Raw genomic sequence first — 24,071 nt, 5'->3', positions numbered from 1 at the left:
TGTGTCAGCTAAGGATATGTGGGAAGAGACTAAACAGAAGGCAGTACAAACACTGAGAAACTGAAAGCTTTTTTATGTGGGTATGGAGTATCACAGTAAGGGTATCACATTATCGAAATCTTACTAAATCGAATCAATAAAGGTCTAACTTTATTGATCGAAGTAGTAAAATATCGAATAATGCAAAAAAAGAAACAAATCAATAAAAAAATAACTAACTGGCGTAGGCAGGGGGGCAAGCCGCCCCGCACCCCCCCTACTTAAATATTCCAACTCCAAGACCACACTACATTGAGGTAAATGGAAATTTCCCCCTTATGGAGATTCCCTTTTACCTGCGCAATGTTTTGAGCTTTCGACATTGTCGTGTCAACAATATCGTATTCAGTATTCTCAGCTTACCGACAACGTGAAGGAGACCCGGTATGGATACTAAATGTTTTTAGTCCCTTTAGTCTTGTACACGGGTTAGGCATATTTTTATCAACTGGAGAAGCTGTGGATAGCAGTAAAAAAAGAGTTGAAGGATTTTATCTGGGAAGGGAAGACAGCAAGGGTCAAATGGGATAAGCTGATTCTTCCAATAGAACAAGGCGGGCTAGGATTACCCAATTTGAGGGGGGTATTTTAGAGCTACACAGTTAAGGCTCTTATACATAACACAAGCAGAAAACTGTAATTCAAAGTGGAAAGGAATGATGGTGTGATATATGGGGAAGATAATTAAATAAGGAGAGATTGGGATTTTGGATGCATACTCTTAAGGAGAATGACAAAATCATGCAGAGTATTACATTCATAAAATAGCAGTGAGTATTCTAAGAACTAATTCAGCACAAGAATTGAGAAAAGAGATAATAGGCAAGAAATGACTGGAATTTATTGGAGAAAACTGGCAAAGGAACCAAGGCATTGGGAGCAAATAACCAGCAAAGGAAAGGTAATAAAATAGGAAGAGGCCAAGTATTTATTTGGACTGCAGGTTAGAGGTTGCCTTCCCTATCAAGGATTGATGTCAGAGTGTAGGCAAATAGAAAGAAATAGGGGGCTCTTAAATGAAAGACCAGCACTGGGTAGAGTTTTTAATAGAATCTAGAACAGAAGCTGCTATTAAAAAAGGAATAATTAGTACAGCATATAAAATATTGCATGATAACTCTAACAGTCAATCAGAGGAGCTTAGAAAAGATTGGGAAGAGAGATTAGATAAGCAATTCACAGAGACAATGGGGGGGATATATGTGCATCTCCCAAATATGTAGCAAAGTCTAGATGATTTGGGATCTTTACCTGGAAGTGTTTACATCAGTATTTCTGTACCCCAAGTAGACTCCAAAGAATTTTTCCTCAGGTGGATAGCAAATGGAGGTGTGATGGGCAGGAAAGAGGTGACTGGGAACATATTTTTTGGGAGTGTAGTGAGCTGGCAGACTTTAGGGATTCCCTGCAGACCTCTGTGTCAGAGGTGCTGTGTGAGCGGATTGGATTGATTGGGGAGATAATTTTTTTGAGCTGTGATACAGAATCGGAATTGCCTGGACATAGTAAAGCCCGAGTCTAGTTGTGGTGGCTGCCAAAAAAGCGATAACTAAAAATGGAAATCAAAAGTCTAGACCAACTTTATTAGAAGTAGTGACTATAGTAACAGAGATAAAGCAGCTGGAATTGGGATCTTTAGAAAATGGAAGGAGGATTTGAATGAGCTATATGATGCTTGACTGACAATGACTGGATACATGAAAAGTGATGTATAATGTTTGCAGTTACAGTTGCTTCAGTGGTGTCTGTGATGTGTAATGTTTGCAACTGAAGTGGTGTCAGTGTTTGTTTTTCATTTATATAAATGTAAGACTGCCTATGTCATACATGATAATTTAATAAAGATGTTTATTGAAAAAAATAAAGACCCCTGTGATGAAGTGTTCTAAAATTTAAAATCATTTTACTTTCCAACTCATTTAACTTATTCCTAAAGCCCTCCCATCCACCCACCTCCATCAGAACAGGTCTTGCCAAAATACTAAAGAGAAAAGCCTAATCAGAACCAGAATGCACAGAACTGAGGTGTTCCCTTACAAGACTTTTCCTGTTCTTATTCCGTATGTCCTTCAAATGTTCAGGCATTTGAGCTTTTACTGCCCATTTGTCTGTCATGTACCAGCTAACATTGTTGCATCCATTCCCAATGGACCACCCCGTGTGAGTTGCAATGAAATCTCCCTCTGGACATAAACTTTTAACCATTAATAAAATTTCCAGATATATTTCTAATCCTGATACAAATGTTTCAGTCTCCAAGTGCAAATGATCCTGCTGACCCCTGGGGCATGCTAAACAGTGTCAAATTCAAAAGATACTTTTTCGTATGGCAGGTATCTAAATTTAAAGTAACATATCTCAGAAACAAATCTCCTACCACCTCATCCATGCAAATGAAATGCCAAAATTCCAAAATAATTTTTTTCACTACCTCAGAGAATGGAATATTTAGTTACAAAATATACCTTATTCGAAATGCCTGTTTGGTCATTCTTTCCCTTTATTTGTCTCATTTCATGCCTTCCTTTCTCAACAAAAACCTTCTTCTGACCCCTTCTGTTACCATAAACACTATCCATAGCAAGGTACTGTGGTGGTGGTGCTGTGGTAGTGTTGTCGCCTCACAGTAAGACGACGCCCTGTTCGATTCTCAGCTAGAGCGTCTTCTGTATGGAGACATGCGTGAATGCGCGTACCTTTGTTGAAGGTTGTGCGTCAGGGCCAGCAACTCTGCACGTAAGAATCTACTGCGGACCGGAGTTCCGCTGTGGCAACACCTAACTGGGAAAAGCCGAAAGACACAACAACAACCTTTTGTTTAACCTACTTTTTACCTCTTGCAGATATCTATCCTTAAGTTAAACCTAATAAGTGTTGTGAAATATACATTTGCATTCCCCATAAAACTGCCTCTGTTGAATTCTATATGTACTATCCACATAAAATTCTACATCCAGAAATTGAATGGATGTCCCACCATCCACCATGGAATATTTTAATCCATGGGTATTGCTGTTCAACTCACAAATGAACTGACTAAATTCTGAGGGGTGTCTTACAAATGAAAATTAAATCATCGATGTAATGCCTATACATCACCACACATTCCTTATAAGATTCGGTCCTATAAATAAACGTTCTTTCAATATCCCCCATATATATGATAGCATAAGTGAGGATCATAAGGGGCACCCATCGCTGTCCCCTTCTTTTGGAGATAAATTTCATTATTGAACTTGAAGTAGTTGTGTGTCAAACAAAATGCAAAAAGACTGGCAATAAAAGTAATATGACTACCTTCACCCATGATGATCCAAACAGCCTCCAGACCCCATCTGAGCTGTATTTGTGTAAAGCGAACTGATAAACTGTGGCCCAATAAAAATCTTCTTGCCATTTGATCTTGATCACTGTTTCACACAGTTCTGCATATTCTTAATATGTGCCGGGATGCTGTCTAAAAAATCTTTTAACAATGAATCCAGTAATATCCCTACATTATATAAATAAGAATCAACCCCAGAAACAATGGAATGGGCCTTTCCCGGTGGATCCTTGTGTAATTTAGGAATGGCATAGAAAATGAGGTCACGTGGTTTGCAGATATAAAGTCTTTTTGCATCATCCAGTGTGAGGAAAACCTAACCTTTCACCCCTTTATAACCACTCCAAAAGTTTGCCGTTAAATTCAAAAACTAAATTCTGGGTAAGTTTTACATAATCCTTCTCTATGGACAGTAACTTATTAAACCATCTGATTGTACTGGGTCCTCGACACAAACACCCATTTGCCACCCTTATCCACCTGTTTAAACACACATGTACCTGTCATACTTCTCACTTCATTGAAGGCTTTCCATTTATCTCTGATTAAGTTGTATTGCTTCTTTGATTTAACACTTTATATAAATTGTGAGCTTGCACATATAATGTATCCATTGAAGGCAAATGGCCGAGGTACCAAGTGCTTCATTTGTGAAGTAAGGCTTTTTTGAATTGCTGTTTCTTCATAGTTCTTGGTTTAAATTTTTTTTTTTGCTTATTCTCATGTTTGGTGTATTTAAGACGTGAAAGATCCCAAGGTGCTCATTGAAAAGAGCAGTGGAAGTTCACTGGTGCCAAGTTTCTTCTAGTCAGTATGAATACCACCTCAGGTCTCCCCTGAAAAGAAGCCATTAACCTACTGGGACTAAACCATTCAACAAACTGTAAATAAAATAACATAAAAAGTAAACAAATATGTCCGTCAACCATTCCACAAACTGCCTAAGAGCAGCTTTTCTGCAACACTTCAGTAAGCAGACACAGTAGTACTTCTGTCACGAAATTAGACATGATCTGTTCATGTGCCTCCCTAATGTGAGGGAAGAAGTTGCTTCTTTCTGTTGCATAGGTATACAACACTCTTGAATGGTTCTATTTATCAACCGACTTCGAAAGAGTTGGCCTCAGCTGTTTTGAGTTAACAACTCGCACAGTGCCATTTATCCAGTTTTTCTTGTCATTTCTGAATGCATATTATTTGCCAGTTGGTTATATCAATAATTCAGTCATCTCTGTTTACTTCATAACCCAGTCCATCAATACGTTTGCAAAGAGAACATTATTAAAGTAGTGGGGCCGACTAGACGAGCATTAAGTGCTATCTGGAGAGTGATATAGGTTCAGTCATTGCTGAATGGTAGGGGACTGCTTGCCAGAGCTTCATCTTTAATAGCGAATGGCTGTATATTATTTTTCACTTCATGAAAATTCCCTGAGCTGCTGTAATGTGGCACTTGTGCAGTACAGGGCTTTACAGACCTTGACATTTTTCAGCAGAATTTTCTTATATTTTACACTTAATGCTGCAGTCTATCATCCTGTAGATGACCAGCAGTGATCTGTTCTGTAACAAAAGTATAACCTCATAGCAGCTTTTTAAGCAGACCTTGGCTTTTTTTTTTTTTTTTTTTTTTACATAGCTGGTCCCAAGTTGGAGGTTGGCATAATGGTTAAGGTATTTACTTTACAAACACAATGTTCAGGGTTTGATTCTCACTTGGGGTAATTTGCTAGGCTTAAAATGACCCAGAAGGTCACTTAGTCTAGTACTGTTTTATAGATCATCTTGTTGAATGGTAGTCTTTTTGCATTTAGTGTGCCTTAAGTTAACAAATAAAAAGGCAGTATATTATTCAAGAGAGAAGTAGAAAGTACAAAACTTACAAAAGATGGGGACTGGATCTCCTATTCTTGCAGGTGATTGTGAACCCCTGTCTGTGCAAGTAAAGTAGTTGGTATGTTTATTTACTACAACTAATTCTATAGGAACTGTCTTGATACTTTTCCTAATAATGACCTGCCAATTAGCTTGAGTGAGACTGCCTCTGCTATCTGTGTTTATGGAAGATCTGGGTATAAATGAAGGGAAGAAGAACTAAGCTATGTTAACTTTTGAAGAATGCCGCTGTTAGTCTAACCCATAATTTATCTCCTGGGAAAGATGAGATTCAGAACCAACTAACGCCAAGGACTGTCATTATTTTTTTTTTAATAATAAGGGTTTCATTAAAATAGTTTTTTAATGTGATATTGGTGTACCTATATATACACCTATATTTTAAGTGTACATTTTCCTCAGTAGCCTGACTATTTTGGGAGTACAGTTAAAGTACTGTGCTTGGCTTCAGTAGATTATTGTGTTATTTGTTGTCCTTCCATTTCACTGTTTCCAGTATTCATTACAATAGGGATCCCCTGCCAAGGGTAGCCTGACTTCCAGCCAGTATTACCAAAGCCTTTAGATTGCTTTAAGGTACTCCATACATCATGTATGCTCCCTGCATAAAGGTGGTGTCTGGACATACCATCCTCAGAACGTCTTTGCTACCAGTCCAAAGGCCATATTTTAATAGTCAGTCTGAATGCCTGCTTCATTTGCTGATTCATCAAGCCATTTCATTCTAGTGCCCTATCAGGGTTTTTTTGCTCTTATATTTTTTCTTTGTGTTGCTTGTGGGTTTTATGTCATCCAGAAAGGGTAAATGCCAGTGACAGAGACAGATTCCCCATAAAGATAATTACGAGCAATGCTTATTTTGTCTCTGCACTTCCTACAACCATATGTCCTGTTTTGTTTGTCAGGCTTTCCTTTCAAAGGTACTGCATAGTCTGCTTTCCTCACTAGCCTTCTACCTGGAGAACAAGCATCTTAAGCTTTTAGCAAAAGACACCACGGAAGGAATTTCCACTCCGGGGCTCAGCCGTCTGTGAAGAAAAAGGTCAAGACATCTAGGTTAGATTTCTTCCACTGTGCTGCCTCTGCCGGACATCTCTCCTGAGGCTAGTGAAAGCCCAGAGGATCACCTGCCTCCACCGTTGGATTCCTCTGCCCCAACTGTTTGAGGCCAGCATGGCTTCAACCTCTTGCATGTCCCTGGAGGTCTAGCAGACGTCCGCTTTGGATGTTCAGGGGGAGCTGCAGCTGATTATTTCTGAAGGGCCTTGGGGTGTTCCTCAGAGTCTGGTTCCAGAGGAATTTCAGACTACAATTATTGAATGCCGTCTGGGGTTTGAGCCTTCTAAATTTTTCAAGGCAGACTTCCCTTTGAAAAAGAAATGGAAAAACAAAGCATGTTTCTCCGGCTACTAAGAACCATCAGAGTGAATGGCAGAGTTTCACTTAGGGCTTGTTTAATGCCCTTATTGCTTTGAAACCTCCTCATGGAGTTTCTGTTCCTGCCCCCCCCCCCCCCCTTGGTCCTCTACTTCCCTTAAAAGACCAAGGGAACATAATTCCTCTGATGAGGAGGTGGATTCAGGTGAAGAATCCCTTACTTATTCATCTCAGATTCCCTCTCCTTTGGACTATGGGTCTGAGGAAGAGGAGTCCACAAGTCCTGGCACTCCTTTCAAGGAGATTTCTTTTGGGGGCACAATCTCTAGAGGGATGAAGTTCTTTAAATGGGGTTGTGCTCAGGTTTCTGAGGTTCAGAAAAGATACTACGAGCTTTTGTAAATGGACTCTCCTAGACTTTTTGCAGTTCCTCCTGTTTTGGCTGCACTGTTGGATGCCTTTTCTACTGTATCTAAGGCTCCAGATTCCCAGCCTCCTGCCCCCAAGAAACCTTACAGGTTTTATAGGGTGCCTGAAGACTGCAAATTTCTGTACAGGTGTCCTTCTGCTGACCCCTCTGTGGTGTCTAAGTTATGATAAAGACAGAACTATGGAAAGGCTAAGTAAAGAAGGTTTATACCTCTGCTACCTTGGCTTTTAGGGTGGTCAGTTATCAGACCCATATGTCCAAATATATTTTGGCTCTTCTTTCTCAAGCCTATCAGGTGATTTTTGATCTCTCTGACTCTGAAGGGAAGACTTTCCTTCATTCCCTGCTAGGGACTTCTTCCCAGGTGGCTTGCCATTCTATTAAGTGTAGTTCTGATGCAGCAGAGACTTTTTCTAGAGCTGCTGCTTTTGGTTCTGTGCTGAGGAGATATTCCTAGTTTCAGCTTCAACCTTTGCTTGATGATATTAAAGCTAAGTTGATGGATGTTCCTCTAGACAACAAGCACTTGTTTTGTGAAGCTGATGCTGATTTAAGTCTCTCTTCAGGATAACGGCAAGGCCTTGCTGGAACTTAAACATGTTTTTCTTTCTCCTGTGCCTAAATTTCAGAGAAATTACTGTAATAAGCTGGCATTTGTTCGAAGGCAGTCCCACCCTCCTCCCAAGAGTACTCAGGACTCCTGGGTTCTGTTCATTATCTGCCTAGGGTATTTCATGGTCTGGAAATCTTTCCCCTTTTATGGGCATTCCTCAGTCCCCTCGGGAGCAGTTGGCCTTCTTTCCAGGGGTGCTTCAGGATCTTTTGACTCTGGGAACTATTTATGAAGTTCCAGTTTCCCAAAGAGGGGAAGGGATTCTACTTCAGAATATTTTGGTTCCCAGGAAAGTCGGCATTTAGACCTATTCTGGACCTCTCTCACCTAAACACCTTTCTGAAGGTCCCTTCTTTTTGAATGTTGACCCTTCAGAACATGTTCCCTCTGCTGTTTCCTTAGGATTTTCTAGTGTCTGTGGACCTCAAGGATTCATATCTTCATAACCCTATTCATCCCCTTTTCAGGAAGTTTTCATGTTTCTCTTGATTCCTGGCATTTCCAGCTCTCTGCTTTGCCCTTTGACCTTTCTACTGCTCCAAGGGTATTCACCAAATGCCTTGCTTTTGTAATTGCTTTTTGCAGGCTAAGGGGGATCCAGGTTTTTCCTTATTTGGATGACCTTTTGTTTCAGGCATCCTCCCCAGAGATATTGCTGCAAAATCTTTATTTTGCTATCTCCCATCTGCAGAGCCTGGGGTTCACTATAAATTTCAAAAAGTCCTTTCTGACTCCTTCTCAGGATCATGTATTCCTGGGTTGCAGGATCCATACTGCTTAAATGCTAGCATCCCTGCCTCCTCCCAAGGCCCTAACTTTTATTTCTTTCTTTCAGTCCCGTCTTCCTCTGGCTTCAAAACAACCAGGAAATTTCTGAGAGCTCTGGGGTTTATGGCCTTCACCATTCCTATGCTTCCATTTGCCAAGCTCCACATGAGAAAACATCAGCAGTTTCTAAAGTCAGTTTGGCTCACTTAGATGTCCTTCTAGGATGCATCTGCAGTATTCACATATGGGTTGTCCTGCCTCAGGCAGCCCTTCGGTTGGCCGGATTCCAAAGTCTGGGTCCGGCTTCGGCTGATGTCGCCCTTTCCCCGACGTCAGAGCGCCTGGGGTATAAAAGCGTCAGCCGACGCCATCTTCCTCAGTCTTTCTTGCCGCGTGGTGCCCGAAGCAGAAGCAGTTTGCAAGTGCCGGTCGGCCAGCTCCTGTAATTCAACTAAACCGAAGACTTCAAAAGCTAAGTACCCCGTTGGGGACTCTTTCTTGGCTCAGCCGATGTTAGATAAAATTAATAATTGTTTAATTTGTGGGAAACAAATACCTCATAAGGATTTCCACTCTTACTGCCTACCTTGCCTAGGCCCAGACCACGACGTCTCGGCCTGTTCCGCCTGTGCTTCCTTCAACCGACGCACTCTAACACGTCGGCCGGAGTTTGCAGAGGAATTTTTTGGGGCTAGTTTTGCTTACAAAATGCAGTCGGAGACTCCGACTTCACATTTAATAAAGAAACGGAAGGACAAGGACCGACACACGCAGTCCACGGTTTCGGCTGAAACCACGGCCAGGCCTACCGCGAGTGTCTTGGTCTCGGCTGAAACCGAGTCCTTGGTACTTCCGTCCACCGAAACCGTACAACCGACAACCTCGGCCCCGGAGGCCACTACTGTACCGGTTGTTGAATCTCCATTGGAATCTGGTGTCCAGGAACCTTCCGACACCATTCCCTTAGACAAAACTACACCAGCACGTGGTGCAGCCAGGCCTCCTGCATCCATGTCTATTAAGGCATTCTCTAGGGCTAAAGCTGTTAAACTCTCAAAATCTATGCCTCCCAGGGTTATCCCTCAGGGACCCACTACAGGTTCTCAGATCCTTAGTCTAGCAGAGGACCTTATTTCATTAATTAGGGGCTCTCAACCTCATCCGGACAGGGGCTCTCAACCTCCTACAGAAAAAAGGCCCAGGGTTGAGCCCTCTGACCCCCTCTCCTCAGATGAGGCCTCTGATGGCTCCGCTCTCTCGGACTACCAGGAGGAGGCTTTTTCGGCCTACGAGGATTCTGATGCAGAGGAATCAATCCCTTCGGCCTCCCCTCCTGAAGAACTGTCTTTTGGGGAAACTCTGCACACTATGAGGGAGCATTTCCTATGGCAGGGCCAGGAATTCTCTGATTCCAGGAAGAGATTAAGGACCTTCTTGCATTTGCCTCAGCATAGACCTTTGGCTATTCCCCCTGTTTTGAATGTCATTGATGATGTGTACTCTGAGTCTAGCACAACCCCTGACACTCTCCCTCCGGCTCCTGCCAAACCCGATAGGTACTACAGGGTCCCGGAATCACATCTTTTCCTTTACAAGACCCACTCTGCTGATCCAGAAACTATTTCCCAGGGCCCTAAAGGGGTTGCAGCTGTCACTGCAAAAAATCCACTCCCCTCTGAAAGGGAGTCCAGGGCTTTAGAGCGATGGGGTAAAAAAGTGTATACTTCTGCTACCCTTTCTATGAGGGCTTTAAACTGTCAATTTCATATGATACAGTACCAAGAGTATTTGTTAGATGAATTGCATAAAAAACTGTCTTCACCTGAACCCCTAGATCGCAAATCACTTCAGGATCTGGTACATAACTCTCAACAGGTTAGCAACCATTTCTTGCAGTGTGGTTATGCTGCATTGGAAGCTTCATGTAGGTCAGCTATGACAGGTGCAGTCATACGTAGGCATGCTTGGCTGAAGGAACAATCTCTGCCAGACCATGTTAAAGCTAAGCTTCTGGATGCTCCACTGGAAAAGCAAAAGTTATTTGGCTCCACTGCTCAGGAGGTCTTAAAGAAATTTGAAGAAAAGGCAAAATCTGTACAAACAGTCAAAGATTTTATGCAAGTCCAACCACCAAGATTCAGCAGAAATTGGCCTTCCAAGAACTGGTCCTTTCCAGACACAGACAGATTTCAGAGAGGCAAGAACAGGCGTGCCAGAGGTAGAGGGCAAGCTAGAGGCTCCTACAGAGGGCGTCAATGGCAGCCTCCCAACCAGAGGGGTAGTGCAGGGCCTACAGCTGCTGCACAAGGACAGACTCAATGACTTTACTTTAACACCGCCAACCAGGGCTCAATTGGAAGCACCTTTGGGCGGAAAGCTTTCCTTATTTTCAGAAAATTGGCACATTATTACAAGGGACAAATGGACACTACAAATAATAGACAAAGGATACAGGTTCCATTTCCACACATTACCGAAAAGAAAAGGCATGCCAGACCTGCCACCAAATCAAAGGGCAGAGGCTCTGAAACAAATCTCCAACTTAATGAAAATGAAAGCAATAGAAAAGGTTCCTCTCTCAGAACAAGGCCAAGGATTTTATTCCAGACTCTTCCTTGTTCCAAGAAAAGAAAAGCAATGGAGGCCTATTCTCGACTTGTCCGCACTAAATACTTATCTCGTGCCAAAATTCAAAATGCTGACTCTACAGCAACTCCTTCCCATGCTGGGCAAGGGGTCTTGGCTGGTAACTCCGGACCTCAAGGAGGCATACCTGCATGTCCCTATCAGACAAAGCTGCAGAAGGCACCTCAGATTTCTTGCAGGTTCAGAGCATTATCAATTCTCAGCATTGCCCTTTGGCTTATCTACTGCGCCCAGAGTATTCATGAAATGCCTGGCATCAGTAATTGCACACTGCAGACTTCAGGGGATGCAAATATACCCGTATCTGGACGACTGCCTTATACAAGCGGACAGCCAACAAATTTTGGAAAAACACTTGAATTATGCCATCTACCTTCTTCAGGCCTTGGGATATACAGTCAACATTCACAAGTCAAGACTTGTACCATCCCAAAGAATAACTTTTCTGGGTGCGGATGTAGACACAACCACCCAAATGGCTTTCCTCACAGCAGAAAAGCAAAACCAACTACCGGATTACTTCAAATACCTATCAAGACAAACTCGGCTGACTGCAAGAAAAATTCTGCAGGCCCTGGGTTACATGGCTTCTTGCATTCTTCTGATTCCTCAAGCAAGGCTACATATGAGGAAACTACAATGGTACCGAAGGAGTTTATGGACTCAGCACAGTCACAGCTTGGAAACTTTGATACCACTCATCCCATGCCTTCAAAGGGAATTTCTGTGGTGGGCTCAAGCAAGCCAGTCAAACAGGGGTTTGCCCTTCAGCAAACCAATAGCCAGCCAAACCATTACAATGGACGCTTTAGACCACGGATGGGGAGCGCACATGGAGGGAAGATGCATTCAAGGACTATGGTCACAAAAAGAGCTACGCATGCACATAAACCAAAAGGAAATGCTGGCAGTGATACATGCTATCAAGGCCTTCAAGTTATTTCTACATCAAGGCCACCTGCTAATAAGGACAGACAACACTACAGTTATGTGGTACATAAACAAGCAAGGAGGCACCCATTCCTACCCTCTTTGCGGACTGACGATGAATCTATGGGAACTTTCATTGACACTCAATATACAGCTGCAATCCCAGTTTGTACCAGGAAAGGACAATATACTGGCGGACAGCTTAAGCAGGAACATCATGAATGCACACGAATGGATGCTGCACCCAGACATCTTCCATCAGATAACACAAGCATGGGGGAGACCGGACATAGACCTCTGCGTCCCCACACAATCATCAGCTGGAGAAATTCTGCTCAAGGACATACCACCCACAAGCATGGAAAGTGGACGCCCTCTCTTTCAGCTGGAGAACTCTACAGTGTATGCATTCCCTCCTCTTCCATTAATGACCAAGGTCTTACTGAAGATCAGGGCAGAGCAGCCAAGAGTGATTCTGATAGCTCCGGACTGGCCAAGACAGCACGGGTACCCATTGCTAAAGAGCATGTCATGGACAAAACCATGGCTTCTTCCATAATGGCCGTCTCTCCTGAAGCAGCACAATTACAAAACTCTGCATTCCAACCTGAAAACATTACAACTAGCTGCCTGGAAAATACCTTGACTCATCACCAGGATAACCTATCCAAGAGAGTGAAGGATATCATCATGGAAGCTCGCAGGCCTTCCACAAGAAAGGCATACTCAGCAAAATGGAAAAGATTTCACACCTGGAGCACCTCAAAGGGCCTAGATGCAACAGTTATGAACATGGCACATATCCTGGAATATTTGGCAGAAATGCTCCACAATGGCCTGTCTTACTCTTCCATTAAAATTCATGCTTCAGCAATTTCAGCAGAGTACAATACTGATCCACCTGTCTTCTCTCATCCTCTCCTAAGACAGTTTCTACGAGGAATTAAAAACATTAATCCCCCAAGGAATCCACCAGCACCTACTTGGGACCTTAACTTCGTGCTGGAAAAACTAACACTGCCTCCCTTTGAACCAGCAGCATCTGCAGAACTACAGTTCCTGTCTTGGAAGACTGCTTTCCTTCTGGCCATAACCTCAGCAAGAAGAGTATCTGAGTTACAGGCCCTCATGGCAGTACAGCCATTCCTTATCTTTCATCAAGACAGAGTCTCTTTGAGAACCAATCCTTCATTTATGCCAAAGGTGGTATCCAGGGTCTCCTTAAACCAAGCTATTCACCTGCCTACCTTCTTTCCAAATCCACAAAGCAAAGGGGAAAAGCTTCTGCACACTCTGGACATACACAGACAGTTGCACTACTACTTGGACAGAACTAAAAGTAACAGAAAAACTGACCAGCTGTTTGTAGCATATGCTGCTGGTGCACAAGGAAAAGCAATTTCAAAACAGACATTTTCTAAATGGATAGGAAACTGCATTCGCTTTTGTTACTCCTTTCATGGAAAAACTGTGCCAGCTAGCATTAGACCTCATTCCACCAGAGCCACAGCCACTTCCACAGCCTTCTTAAGAGGGGTGGCCTACCAAGGACATTTTAGAAGCTGCTACATGGAGCTCCGTGCATACATTTTCCAAGCATTACAATTTACCTTTATATTCCAGATCCAGAGCAGGCTTTGCTACAGCAGTCCTGCAGGGCATTTTAGCTACACCATCCTTTACATAGATCCTCCACCCCCAGATTGGCTATGGTATTCAACCCATATGTGATGACTGCAGATGCATCCTTGAAGGACATAGTACAGTTTTGTTCCTACCATAAATGTAGATGTCCGATAGGTATGCATCTGCAGTCAGGTTTACCCTCCCTCCTTCCCCTCTGAGGTATTTCTTGGGTTCTTATCCCTCTCATAGCTTGCTGGGGTTATCTATTATGGTGTATTTGTTTTATATACATATATATATATATATATATATATATATATATATATATATTTTTTTTTTTTTTTATGCATATATATATATATATATTTATGTTCCTGTTTGGAATTTATTGCATTCCTCCAAATTTAGCCTTCCTTAGAGGGCACCTGGCATCTGGGGCAAGAAAAACTGAGGAAGATGGCGTCGGCTGACGCTTTTATACCCCAGGCGCTCTGACGTTGGGGAAAGGGTGACATCAGCCGACACCGGACCCAGACTTTGGAATCCGGCCGACCGAAGGGCTGCCTGAGGCAGGACAACCCATATGTGATGACTGCAGATGCATACCTATCGGACATCTACATTTATGGTAGGTACAAAACTGTACTTTCCTCTTCTTCCATGTCTCAAGCTGGAACTTCAGTGGTGAATTCAGCAGTTAACTGTCAATCCAGGGCTCCCTTTTCAACCACCTGTTTCCTCTCAGGAGCTGTTCACAGATGCTTCAGATGTGGGATGGGGTGCAACCTTAGGTTCCCTAAAGGTACTGAGAGTCTGGTCACCTCATCAACAAAGACTACATCAACGTTAAAGAAATGAGAGCTCTTCTACTGGCTGCTCAGACCTTTCATCCTCTTTTCTTCCCAGAACCTGTCAAGATGTTTACATACAATATCACAGCGATGTGGTATGTCACCAGATTGGGGGGGGGGGGGCGACAAGGTCTTACCTTCTTTGCTGTTTGGCACCCCTAGTTTAGGAACTAGCTATCCATTATCAAGTGACACTTGAAGCAGTTTTCATTCCATCAGGTCAAACATTGTGGCAGACTTTCTGAGCAGGCCCTTAACTCAATGCTTGACGATGATGTGTTTCTGGGCATTGTACATGTGTGGTACTCCTCAAATGGATCTTTTTGCCTCCCCTCTGAACAGACAGCATCCTCTCTTTTGTGCCAGTCTCCCAGATCCTCTGGCTTGGAAGGTGGACTCCCTTTTGGCTGAGACAGCTTTGGTTCTCTCTTTCTGCATTTAGCCAAAGGCAATCATCCCAAGTTACCTCACAGGGTGGATCTACTCACGCAAGGCGAGGGATCTCTCATCCATCCCAACCTGTCCACTCTTCATCTGCCAGGAAATCCTACTTAACCAAATGGAAGAGGTTTTCTGTTTGGTATCTTTCTCGTAACCTGGATCCACTTTCTGTGGTTGTTCCTTTGATTCTCTCTTACCTGTGTGAATTCCTCAATGCTGGGTTGGCATCGCCTTCTGTTAAGGCCCACATGTCAGCTATTTCTGCTTGTCTCTGCCTTTTTCACCTCCTTTAGCTTCTAGATTTGAGGCTAAATTCCAAAAAGTAGTCCCTCGTATTAGGCCTAATAGGAAGCCTGTTCCTCCTGCCTGGGATTTTAATTTTGTTTTGGAAAAATTGACTCTGGCTCCTTTTGAGCCTGCTGCTTCAGCTTCCTTACAGCATTGTTCTTGGAAGACTCTACTTTTGTTAGCCCTTACTTCTGCCAGACAGGTGTCTGAGCTATAGCCCCTTATGGATTGCCCTCCTTTTTTAGTGTTACATAAGGACAGGATGTCCCTTAGTACTAATCTTTCTTGTATGCCCAAGTTGTTGAACGAGTTCTCGCTTAATCACTCTATTCATTTGCCCACTTTTTTCCCTTTCTCCACAGTCTGCTAGTGAGAAGATACTGCACACATTCGATGTGCATAGACAAGTCAGATTTTATTTGGTTAAGACTAAAGCTTTTTGTAAATCTGATCAGCTCTTTGTTTCCTTCCATTCTAGATCCTTAGTTTTGGCTGTGTCCAAGCATACTCTTTCTTCTTGGATTTCTAAAGCCATTTCTTTTTGTTGTTTTCATGGTAAGAACCTTCCTCATTCTGTTAAGGCTCATTCTACTAGAGCCATGGCTTCTTCTAATGCCTTTTTCAATGGTTTGGATACTAACCCTATTCTTGAGGCAGCTATGTGGACTTCTGTCCATACATTTACCAAGCACTACAAGTTGAATGGAATTTCCAGCGCTAGAGCTGGTTATGCTAGGGCCATCCTTCATGGCTTTCTAGAGAGCTCTGGTCCTTCCCTCCTGCCTTACCATGCTGAGCTTTTGCACTCTCCCTATTGTGATGAATACTACAACAGCGAAGAGAAGAACATCTACCATCTACCATCATGGTAAGATCTTACACAACTATACTTTCAGCACCAAATATTTCCTGATGCGGCTAACTTTTTTAAAGTTTTGAAATGATTTACTCCAAAAAAATTTGGCAAACTTGGCAAAGTTCAGAAATCAAAAGTGTACTAGAAAAGAAATGTCCAAAGAGAGCAAATTTCCACACACACCTGCCCTACAAGTTCCCAACCTTCTGCAACGCATGACAGGAATTGATGCACCATGCTTTCTGTAAACTAGGCTGGAAGCTTACACTTATACAGCAGGTTGTCTATTAACTGTTTTGTCCAATGTGTTCATGTGATACTTTCACATTTACTCTGATGCAGTCTGAGAACAGCAAGCTATAGGCTCAAATGCTGCCCTTTACAAACCCCATACTATAGTGCTTTGCACTATATTTTCTCATAATAAGTGATAAGCTACCCCAAATATGCTTTGTCAGTCCACAGTGCACAAGGTGCTGTGGTATACCAGCATTTAAATTTATTAAACATTAACAGACGTGGACATTTTTTGTTCCTTGTATACATAATTGTCTCTGGGTGTGTTATAATGTCGTGTAATAAACTTTTAATTAATTTTTTGCAGTTTTGGCTTTTTTTTTCCTGCATGCTATGCTAAGTAGAAGATCAGCCTATTTGCACGCAGCTGATGCTATCACTGAAGTTGCCGCCATTTTTTCCTGGTGAACTAAACTTCCTTGGCTGACACCCTTCCCAGTTCTGTGACTTGCATCTTGTGGTATGATGAACTAAACTTCCTTGGCTGACACCCTTCCCAGTTCTGTGACTTGCATCTTGTGGTATGTCCATAACAACCATTACCACACTAGACTAATGTGGTCATTTTCATAATTCATATAAAATTGTATGTTCCGTTTTGCTTGCATTTTCCTATTCCCCTTTCAAAAATTAAATTGCTGGTTTTATTTTTCAGATGTTAGGCTACAAAAAGTGGCAGATGACAGAGAATCATTGCTACAGCAGGTAAGTTTTATTATTTATATATTATTTCATAGGGTCTATATCACTTTGTCGAATAGTCTATTCAGCGAATTATTATTCTTCTAACCCATTTAAGCAAAAACTCATTTCAGTGAATGATCGTTTCAGCTAATATTTTCGCAGTGAAAGGAAGTAGTTGGCCATCATTGGGAATTTGCTCCTTTCCCTAGTGTAGTGCGATCTTGGAGTTGGTATATTTAGTTGGGGGTGGGGGGGCGAAGCCAGCCACTTTGCTGAGTTTTAAATTGTGTAGTGTTTGTTACGGTCAGTAGCTGGCCTACTAGTTATTTTTCCCCAAGAAAAAATTCACTGAAACGATTGTTCGCTAAAATGCGGTTTTTGAAGTGGGTTCAATGAATAGTCACGTGCTGAACAGACTGTTCAACAAGGTGATATAGACCCATTTTATGCATTTTTGTATTGTTTTTCTTATTGCAGTGTGTTAAAGGCCTTTTATAATGCATGCTAAAATTGTGCATAGGAGAGAAACCAAAGCCATGTCATACAGTGAGTCACAAGAATTAGAAGCTGTTCATTAACTTTGAACTGATGGAGCTAGGAACTGTTTTTATTTAAGGAGAAAAGATTTCAAGGCTTTACTGAAAACGTTTAGTCAGATTCTGCTATAGACTACTCTGTGGAAAAGGCAGTTTTTTTATTTGTATTCCTTACATTGTTTTCTTAAGTTTTGTTTAATGTTGTAGTGTGTTAGTGCTTTTCCATAGAGCATTAAGCATTCTTCTTGCTAGAGAAACCAAAGCTGTGTCTGTTGTGTGAGTCACAGGGATTAGAAGTGGTTAATCACCTGTGAAGTGAGGTAGGAGGTAGGACGGGAAATCTTTTCCTGTGTTTTGAAGTTGGAGGACAGTGCACCGTGCTTTTGACATCCTTTGCAGAAGGGAGGAAACATGCAGTGTAGACAACTCATTGCATAGCCCACCACCTTCTCTTGCATAGTTGAGCAAGTGCAAGGATGTAGGGCTAAGAAACATGAACCAGCAGATGACCATTACTGGTCAACAGTCACCCAGGTGATGGGAAATGAATGAGCTGATTGTCTAGGTGGGGACTGACGGTTGTTAGACATTGGGGGCAAAGTGTGACAAATAGAAAGCTTCCTCCCACTGAAGAAATGTTAAGTAGACTGCCCCCTTAACATTACATGCTTTTAAAAGAAACACTGTTGTGCCCAGTTGTAATCGCTGCAAAACCTCACAATACTGGACTTCATATTTTTCGAACATCAGGCAATAAAATACCCCATATTAGTGTTAAAATATCTCTTCATGTTTGTAGATGACATGCTTTCATCTTAAGACTGGATCCACACAGGCATAAAAATGTAGTGCAACTATTTGCATTTCTATAGGATATGGCACCGTGTAACTCGTGCTGTTAAAGAATTAGTGCCTACTTCAGTATGTTCCAAATTGTTTTAAGGCTGCATAACTTAACCAAGCCTTATCTCAAAATTGAACAGTACCAGTTATAAAGCACCTAAGGTCATACTTGGCTGTGCAATTAAATCCCATCACTGTACCTTCCTCAGAAGAATATGCTGACTGTATTTCAAAAACAAACTGCACCTCATTTTCTTAAATAATACCCATACATTTTTACATCAGAGTTCAGGAAGCCTAAGAGCTACACCAGTTGAAACCTACCATCCCACCCAGACGTAGTGCTCAAATAACAATTCATATAGAAAAGCATCCTCTTCAAAAGTTATGGAGGCAGCACCTGAAAGAAGTTTGATGCATCCTTTAAAAAAAAAAAAAGAAAAAACAGACTGTACTCTTAAAATGCAATGTTATGCAACTGCTAATCCTTAACCAAAATATGTATCAATATTAAGTGGGTCGAGTGGCGTTCGAAAGACATGCGTGAATGGGCGTGCCTTCGTTGAAGGTTGAGCTTCGGGCTGGCAACTCGGCACCATAAAAATATCCTGCCAGTCATTAGCGGACCGGAGTTCCGCTGTGGAGACCTCTAGCCGGTAAAAGCCGAAAAGACCAACATTAAGTGGGCTTCGCCCAGTGTCATTCACATATGAATAGTTTCTACTAACAAAACTCACTTCTTAATTACGTATAGCATAGCTGATGTTAAGCAAATCAGAAGTATAACATTTTCTTATAAAAATACTGTTTTTGGTGTAACCATAAACTTTTCTGTGTTTTGCTGAGTGGCTGGTTATACCACAAGAAATGTGACTTAAAGGATAATATGATGATGTCTGTACTAGTAATTATGGTAGAACAGAGCACACAATATTTAAAGTAAGTGAAAGCAACTGATAGGATATATTAAAAGGGAAGGATATAACCCAGGAAGGCAGAGACAATCACTCGCCCTGGAAGAGGGGACTTTTAACATGAGTCTAGGCAATTGTCAGTAGCCAGCTAGAGGATTTACTGCATGAAACAGGAGTGAGAAATAACAGAGAAGGTACTAGAAAACCCAAGTGCAGAAAGCCTTAGATTTTATCAAGAGCTGCAAGTTTTGCTGGAGTTGGTAGTGTGGTGGTAGTCTGAACAACATACAGAGAATAGCTGTCCCAACACAGGAACCAGTAAAACAATAAAAAAAGAAAATTGTCACTATTTTAGGAAATATTAATTTCTGGTAAGAAAATCAGTGGCTGGATATCTTCAAGGTGAAAAACTAGTGAAAGTAGAAGAATTCATAGTTGGAACAGTGGCAGTGAGGAACCTTGTATTAAAACAGCAGGAGGCTGTTCACACTGCAGCTGTTGTATTAACTGGTTTTGAGCACTGTGGAAGAAAAAAATGATTAAATGCATGCTGAAATGTTTAAAACAAGTGGGACACTTGAGATTCCCAAGATGGTGGCTAAATGAGAAATACCTAAAGTAGAAACAGAAATCTCCCATTGTGCAATCTGAGCAACTATTAGGAAAAAAGAAAGTAAAGGTTATCCATTAGGGAAAGTTTGATTACATGCTAGCAGATGCACTATTTGAATGTCAGCAAAGAAAGAAATCGTAGAATAATCACATAGTCAGTTATAAAAAATGAACGAGTTCTGTGCAAGAAGGGTCTCAAGGTTGATCAACATGAAACAGACACGCAGAATCAAAGCAGGAGATGGCTTCCAATAAACGAAAATAAACTAGACTAGAATATACTCAGAAGTGTTTTCACTAAGTGGGATTTACAAAGGAAAAACTATTTGAGAAAAATAGCAGTATTAAATGATGTGTTGAAGTGCTTAGTCTAAAGAAGTCGAAAACTGAAATGAAGAAAAGAATGGCAGACTGATTCCTCAAATGAAGAAATCTTTTCAGAAAATGGTAGATCTAAATTGAGCACAAGTAGAAAACTTTTAAGTTTTCTGTGGTACTAGAGAAGATGGAGGGAAAAGGCTGTATTAACTTTATGAAAGTCCAGGTAAGTAAATGGTATTGAGCTCTGCAGGAGGATTTAAATGAGAGGGCACACTGTATTTATGTTCCTAATTTAATTTCCAAATGGAAACAGAGACCCATGTAGTTTAAACTGCTGTCATACCAGAGAAGGAAATCATCATCATCAGACCCCTTTTTCCCATTTTCTACATGGAGTTGGGGTATTGTGTTAACTGTCACCATCTCTCTTGATTCAGTGCCACACTCATGCCTGACTGTCGCAGATGTTCTTTCTCACAATCCATCCACCTCTTTGCTGGATGACCTCGTTTCCTTTTACTTACTTCCTGTCTGTCCCAAATCTTCTTCAGCAGATTGTCTTCTGCCTTTCTGCACGTGTCCAAACCACCGTAATCTGTTCTCCTAGATCTTTTCTGCAATTAGAGCTACTTTGGCTTGTGTTCTTATGCCCTTATTTCTTCTTCTGTCCCACAGTGTGTATCCTACCACCCTTCTCAGGCACTTCATTTCCATCACATCTGGCTTCTTCATCTGCTCTGCCTTTACTGCCCAGGTTTCTGTACTGTACAGAAGTACTGGTCGCACCACTGTCATGTACACCTTACTTTTCAGCTACTTTGGCATTTTTCTGTCATAGACTATGCCTGAGACTCTATGCCAGTTGGCTGCAGCCCCTCTGATTCTAGCTTTGACCTCATCATTCAGACTTCCCTTCTATCAACCACACCTCCCAGATACTTGAAGCTATTTTACCTGTTCCACTATCTTCCCTCTATCTCAATTCTCAGCTTCTTCTGATTTCTCCAATTTGCTGCCATTATCACTTCTTATATGTGCTTAGTTTCATCCCGCGTGCCTTCAGTTTTGCATTCCATTCCTCTATCCTGTGCTGAAGTTCTTGCTCAGATTCTGCCTGTAATGCCACATCATCTGCATACAGTAACTTTGTTGATCTCTCCCCTCCAACCAGTTTCCTACTGTAGTCCATCACCAATATGGACAACAGTGGGCTCAGAGCTGAACCCTGGTGTACACCCACTCCCACTGGGAACCCCTCTGTGAGGCCGAACACTGCTCATACTTGTCATTGGGTCATTGTACATAGCCTGCACTAATTTTACCATTTCTGTGGCTTCAAACCACCATAGTACTGCCCAAATCAGATATTTGGGACCTTGTCATATGCTTTCTCCAAGTCTAGGAGTGCACATTTGGATTTGTTCCTCATCTCTAGCTTCTTCTCAACTATGTCTCTCTGTAAACATTGGGTCAGTTGTGCTGCATCCTAATCTGAAACTGAACTGCTCATCTCCCATCTTATATTCTACTACTCTGCGTATCCATTTGTCAGTCACCCTTTCCAGAACTTTCATGCAATGTAACAGGAGTTTGATGCCTCTGTACTGCCCACAGTTGTAGAAGTCCCTTTTGTTCTTGTGCACTGGTGTGAGTATGCTTATTCTCCAGTCATCTGGGAATAAGCCTTTATCTCCGTACTGCTATGAGTACCCTCAGGAGCCATTTCTCCCCCATCTTACCCAGCATCTTTATCATATCTGCTGTGACTTCATATGATCCTGCTGCTTTCCCTGACTTCATTTTCCTTAGTGATATTCTTACTTCTAGGGTGGACTCCTCTTCTCTCATAGGCTGCTTCTGGGGAAGTACAGCTTCTGTGGGGTTTTCTTCATTCAGAAGGTGCTGGAGATACTCTTTCCATCTGCCTTTGATGTCCTGTGAACTGGTGAGCAGATTGTTGCAGGAAACCCTTATGAAGAGTGTCTGTCTATCTTCTTTATGTTTCTCTCTCTCTCTGCCTAGCAACCTGGTATTGTTTCTTTGCATCACCTACTTGAGTCACTTTCCAGAAGTTGGTAGAGTGCCCTGATAATCTATTCTTTGCAATTGGAACGCCTTTCTTTCTTAGCTTCCTTGTTAGAATAGGTTAGGGTGAGATTCAGACTGCTGTATTTAGTGGTCTTTAGAATATTTTTCCATATTTGGTGGTCTTTACAGTATTTTTCCGTGCAAGTCAAAAATGTGTATGGAAGCAGGTTTGGCTTTGGAGGAGATAAAGGAAAAATAATCAGTCAGCAGAACTGTAGTCAGTAAGTTGACGGACTGTTTCTAGATCGTACATAAGTAAGAGAGGTCCAAGAGAGATTGTGCCAGTGAAATAATTTCCTTTGTCCCAAAAGAAAATGTTTGAGCAACAGAGAATCCCAGTAGTAGACCAGAAGAATTAGGAGAAGCATGGATTCAAACCAGATGCCAGTACTGCAAGAAAGTGAGTAATGAGAAGGCCGACTGCTGTGAACTTACTGAATGGTGGCAGGAATGGAAAATTAGTCCCACTGTGACTTGATCCATCCATCCTCAACCCTTTTTTCCCATTTTGCACATGGGATTAGGGTGTCACTTCCACAGTGACAATCATCTCGAGGCAAGGTTTCCACCACCGGGTGGCTAGCCCTGCCGCAGTAGTTCGTTTGTACCACTCATTCAAACTAGAGGAAAAGCTGAAAAATTAGGCTTGTTTTGTGCCAGTCAGGATAGATGGAATTTGAAACAGAAGCAGATGTGATCAGATGTGGACTAATAATAAAGTGCATTTGTAAGTAGTAAAGGAACGCCACATATCAACTTCATTATGAGCAGTTTATTTCAACATGAGGTGCTAATGCATGTAAATCTTATTTATTTGTGTTTGTCCATGAAGTAAACAAATGGAGGAAAAAATAAATAAGTAAAATAACTTTTGAAGTTATACGCGTTTGTTAAATAATTTAATATGATTGTAAAATGAAGTATAGTAGTTGATAGTATTTTTCCAAATGTAAAAAATAAAAGCATAAGCGCAGTACTTTGAGAGGAAACTTTTTCTTTTTTGAGTGCCACCAACAGATTTGCATTTTTTTTAGTGCCTGCCCCCTGAGTTTGAAACTTGGCATGTTTACTTAGGACTTCATCATATCTCACACATGCACACATGAAAAAAAGTAAAGAAAACCCCTCAAACACCACCCCCCTCCCCCCAATGTGGCAGCCAAAATGATGGCCTCTCCTGGCTAATTCTAGCTGCTGTTGATTGATGTCAGTAGGACAAGAGGAGCTCGTGATTTGTAGGCGGTGGGGAGTACAAGGAGTACAAATTTTCTTATTTTATCAACACTCATAACTTATGTTTGGTCTTACAAACTCAAAAAAAAATGATGTACTATAGCAATGTATATCATCTGCATAATTGTTGAAATAAAATAATGCTGGGCTGTTTAAAAACCTTTTCAATTAATAGTAAAATAACATACAGCAGTTACCATGTTTAAAAGTTCTGTTATGTGCATTCATATTTCTAATTGTAGGTTTCCTTTTTAAAACAGTTTTATCATTTTATAGATTAACTTTAGTACCTGATTCGTAGCATCATAAATTTCCTTATTAACGCGTAAAATTTTCCAATTATTTTTAATCTTGCTATAGATGATCTACTTTCTAGAAAATGTGAGCTTGTTCATTAGCCTGGAACACTTGCCTTCTGACTTGGGCTCCCTGCCATGTATATATATATATATATATA

The 24,071-nt window shown here is 41.6% G+C and overlaps 1 protein-coding gene across 1 annotated transcript in view; it reads left to right on the top strand.

Annotated features, from left to right (window-relative positions):
• The window catches only part of LOC122792731 (cingulin-like), a 1,533,502-nt gene that overhangs the window by 1,321,639 nt on the left and 187,792 nt on the right, over positions 1–24,071 (top strand). Inside the window, exon 20 of the mRNA XM_044060313.1 lies at positions 17,039–17,088. Within this exon, the coding sequence (XP_043916248.1) occupies positions 17,039–17,088 (50 nt within the window). The remainder of the gene's footprint in view (positions 1–17,038; positions 17,089–24,071) is intronic.

Source organism: Protopterus annectens, chromosome 2.part0 (assembly GCF_019279795.1).
Source record: "Protopterus annectens isolate FY-2018-M chromosome 2.part0, PAN1.0, whole genome shotgun sequence".
In the NCBI taxonomy this organism is placed as follows: domain Eukaryota; kingdom Metazoa; phylum Chordata; order Ceratodontiformes; family Protopteridae; genus Protopterus; species Protopterus annectens.
Note: the sequence above shows the minus strand (reverse complement) of the source record. Positions and strands in the feature narration are given on the sequence as shown.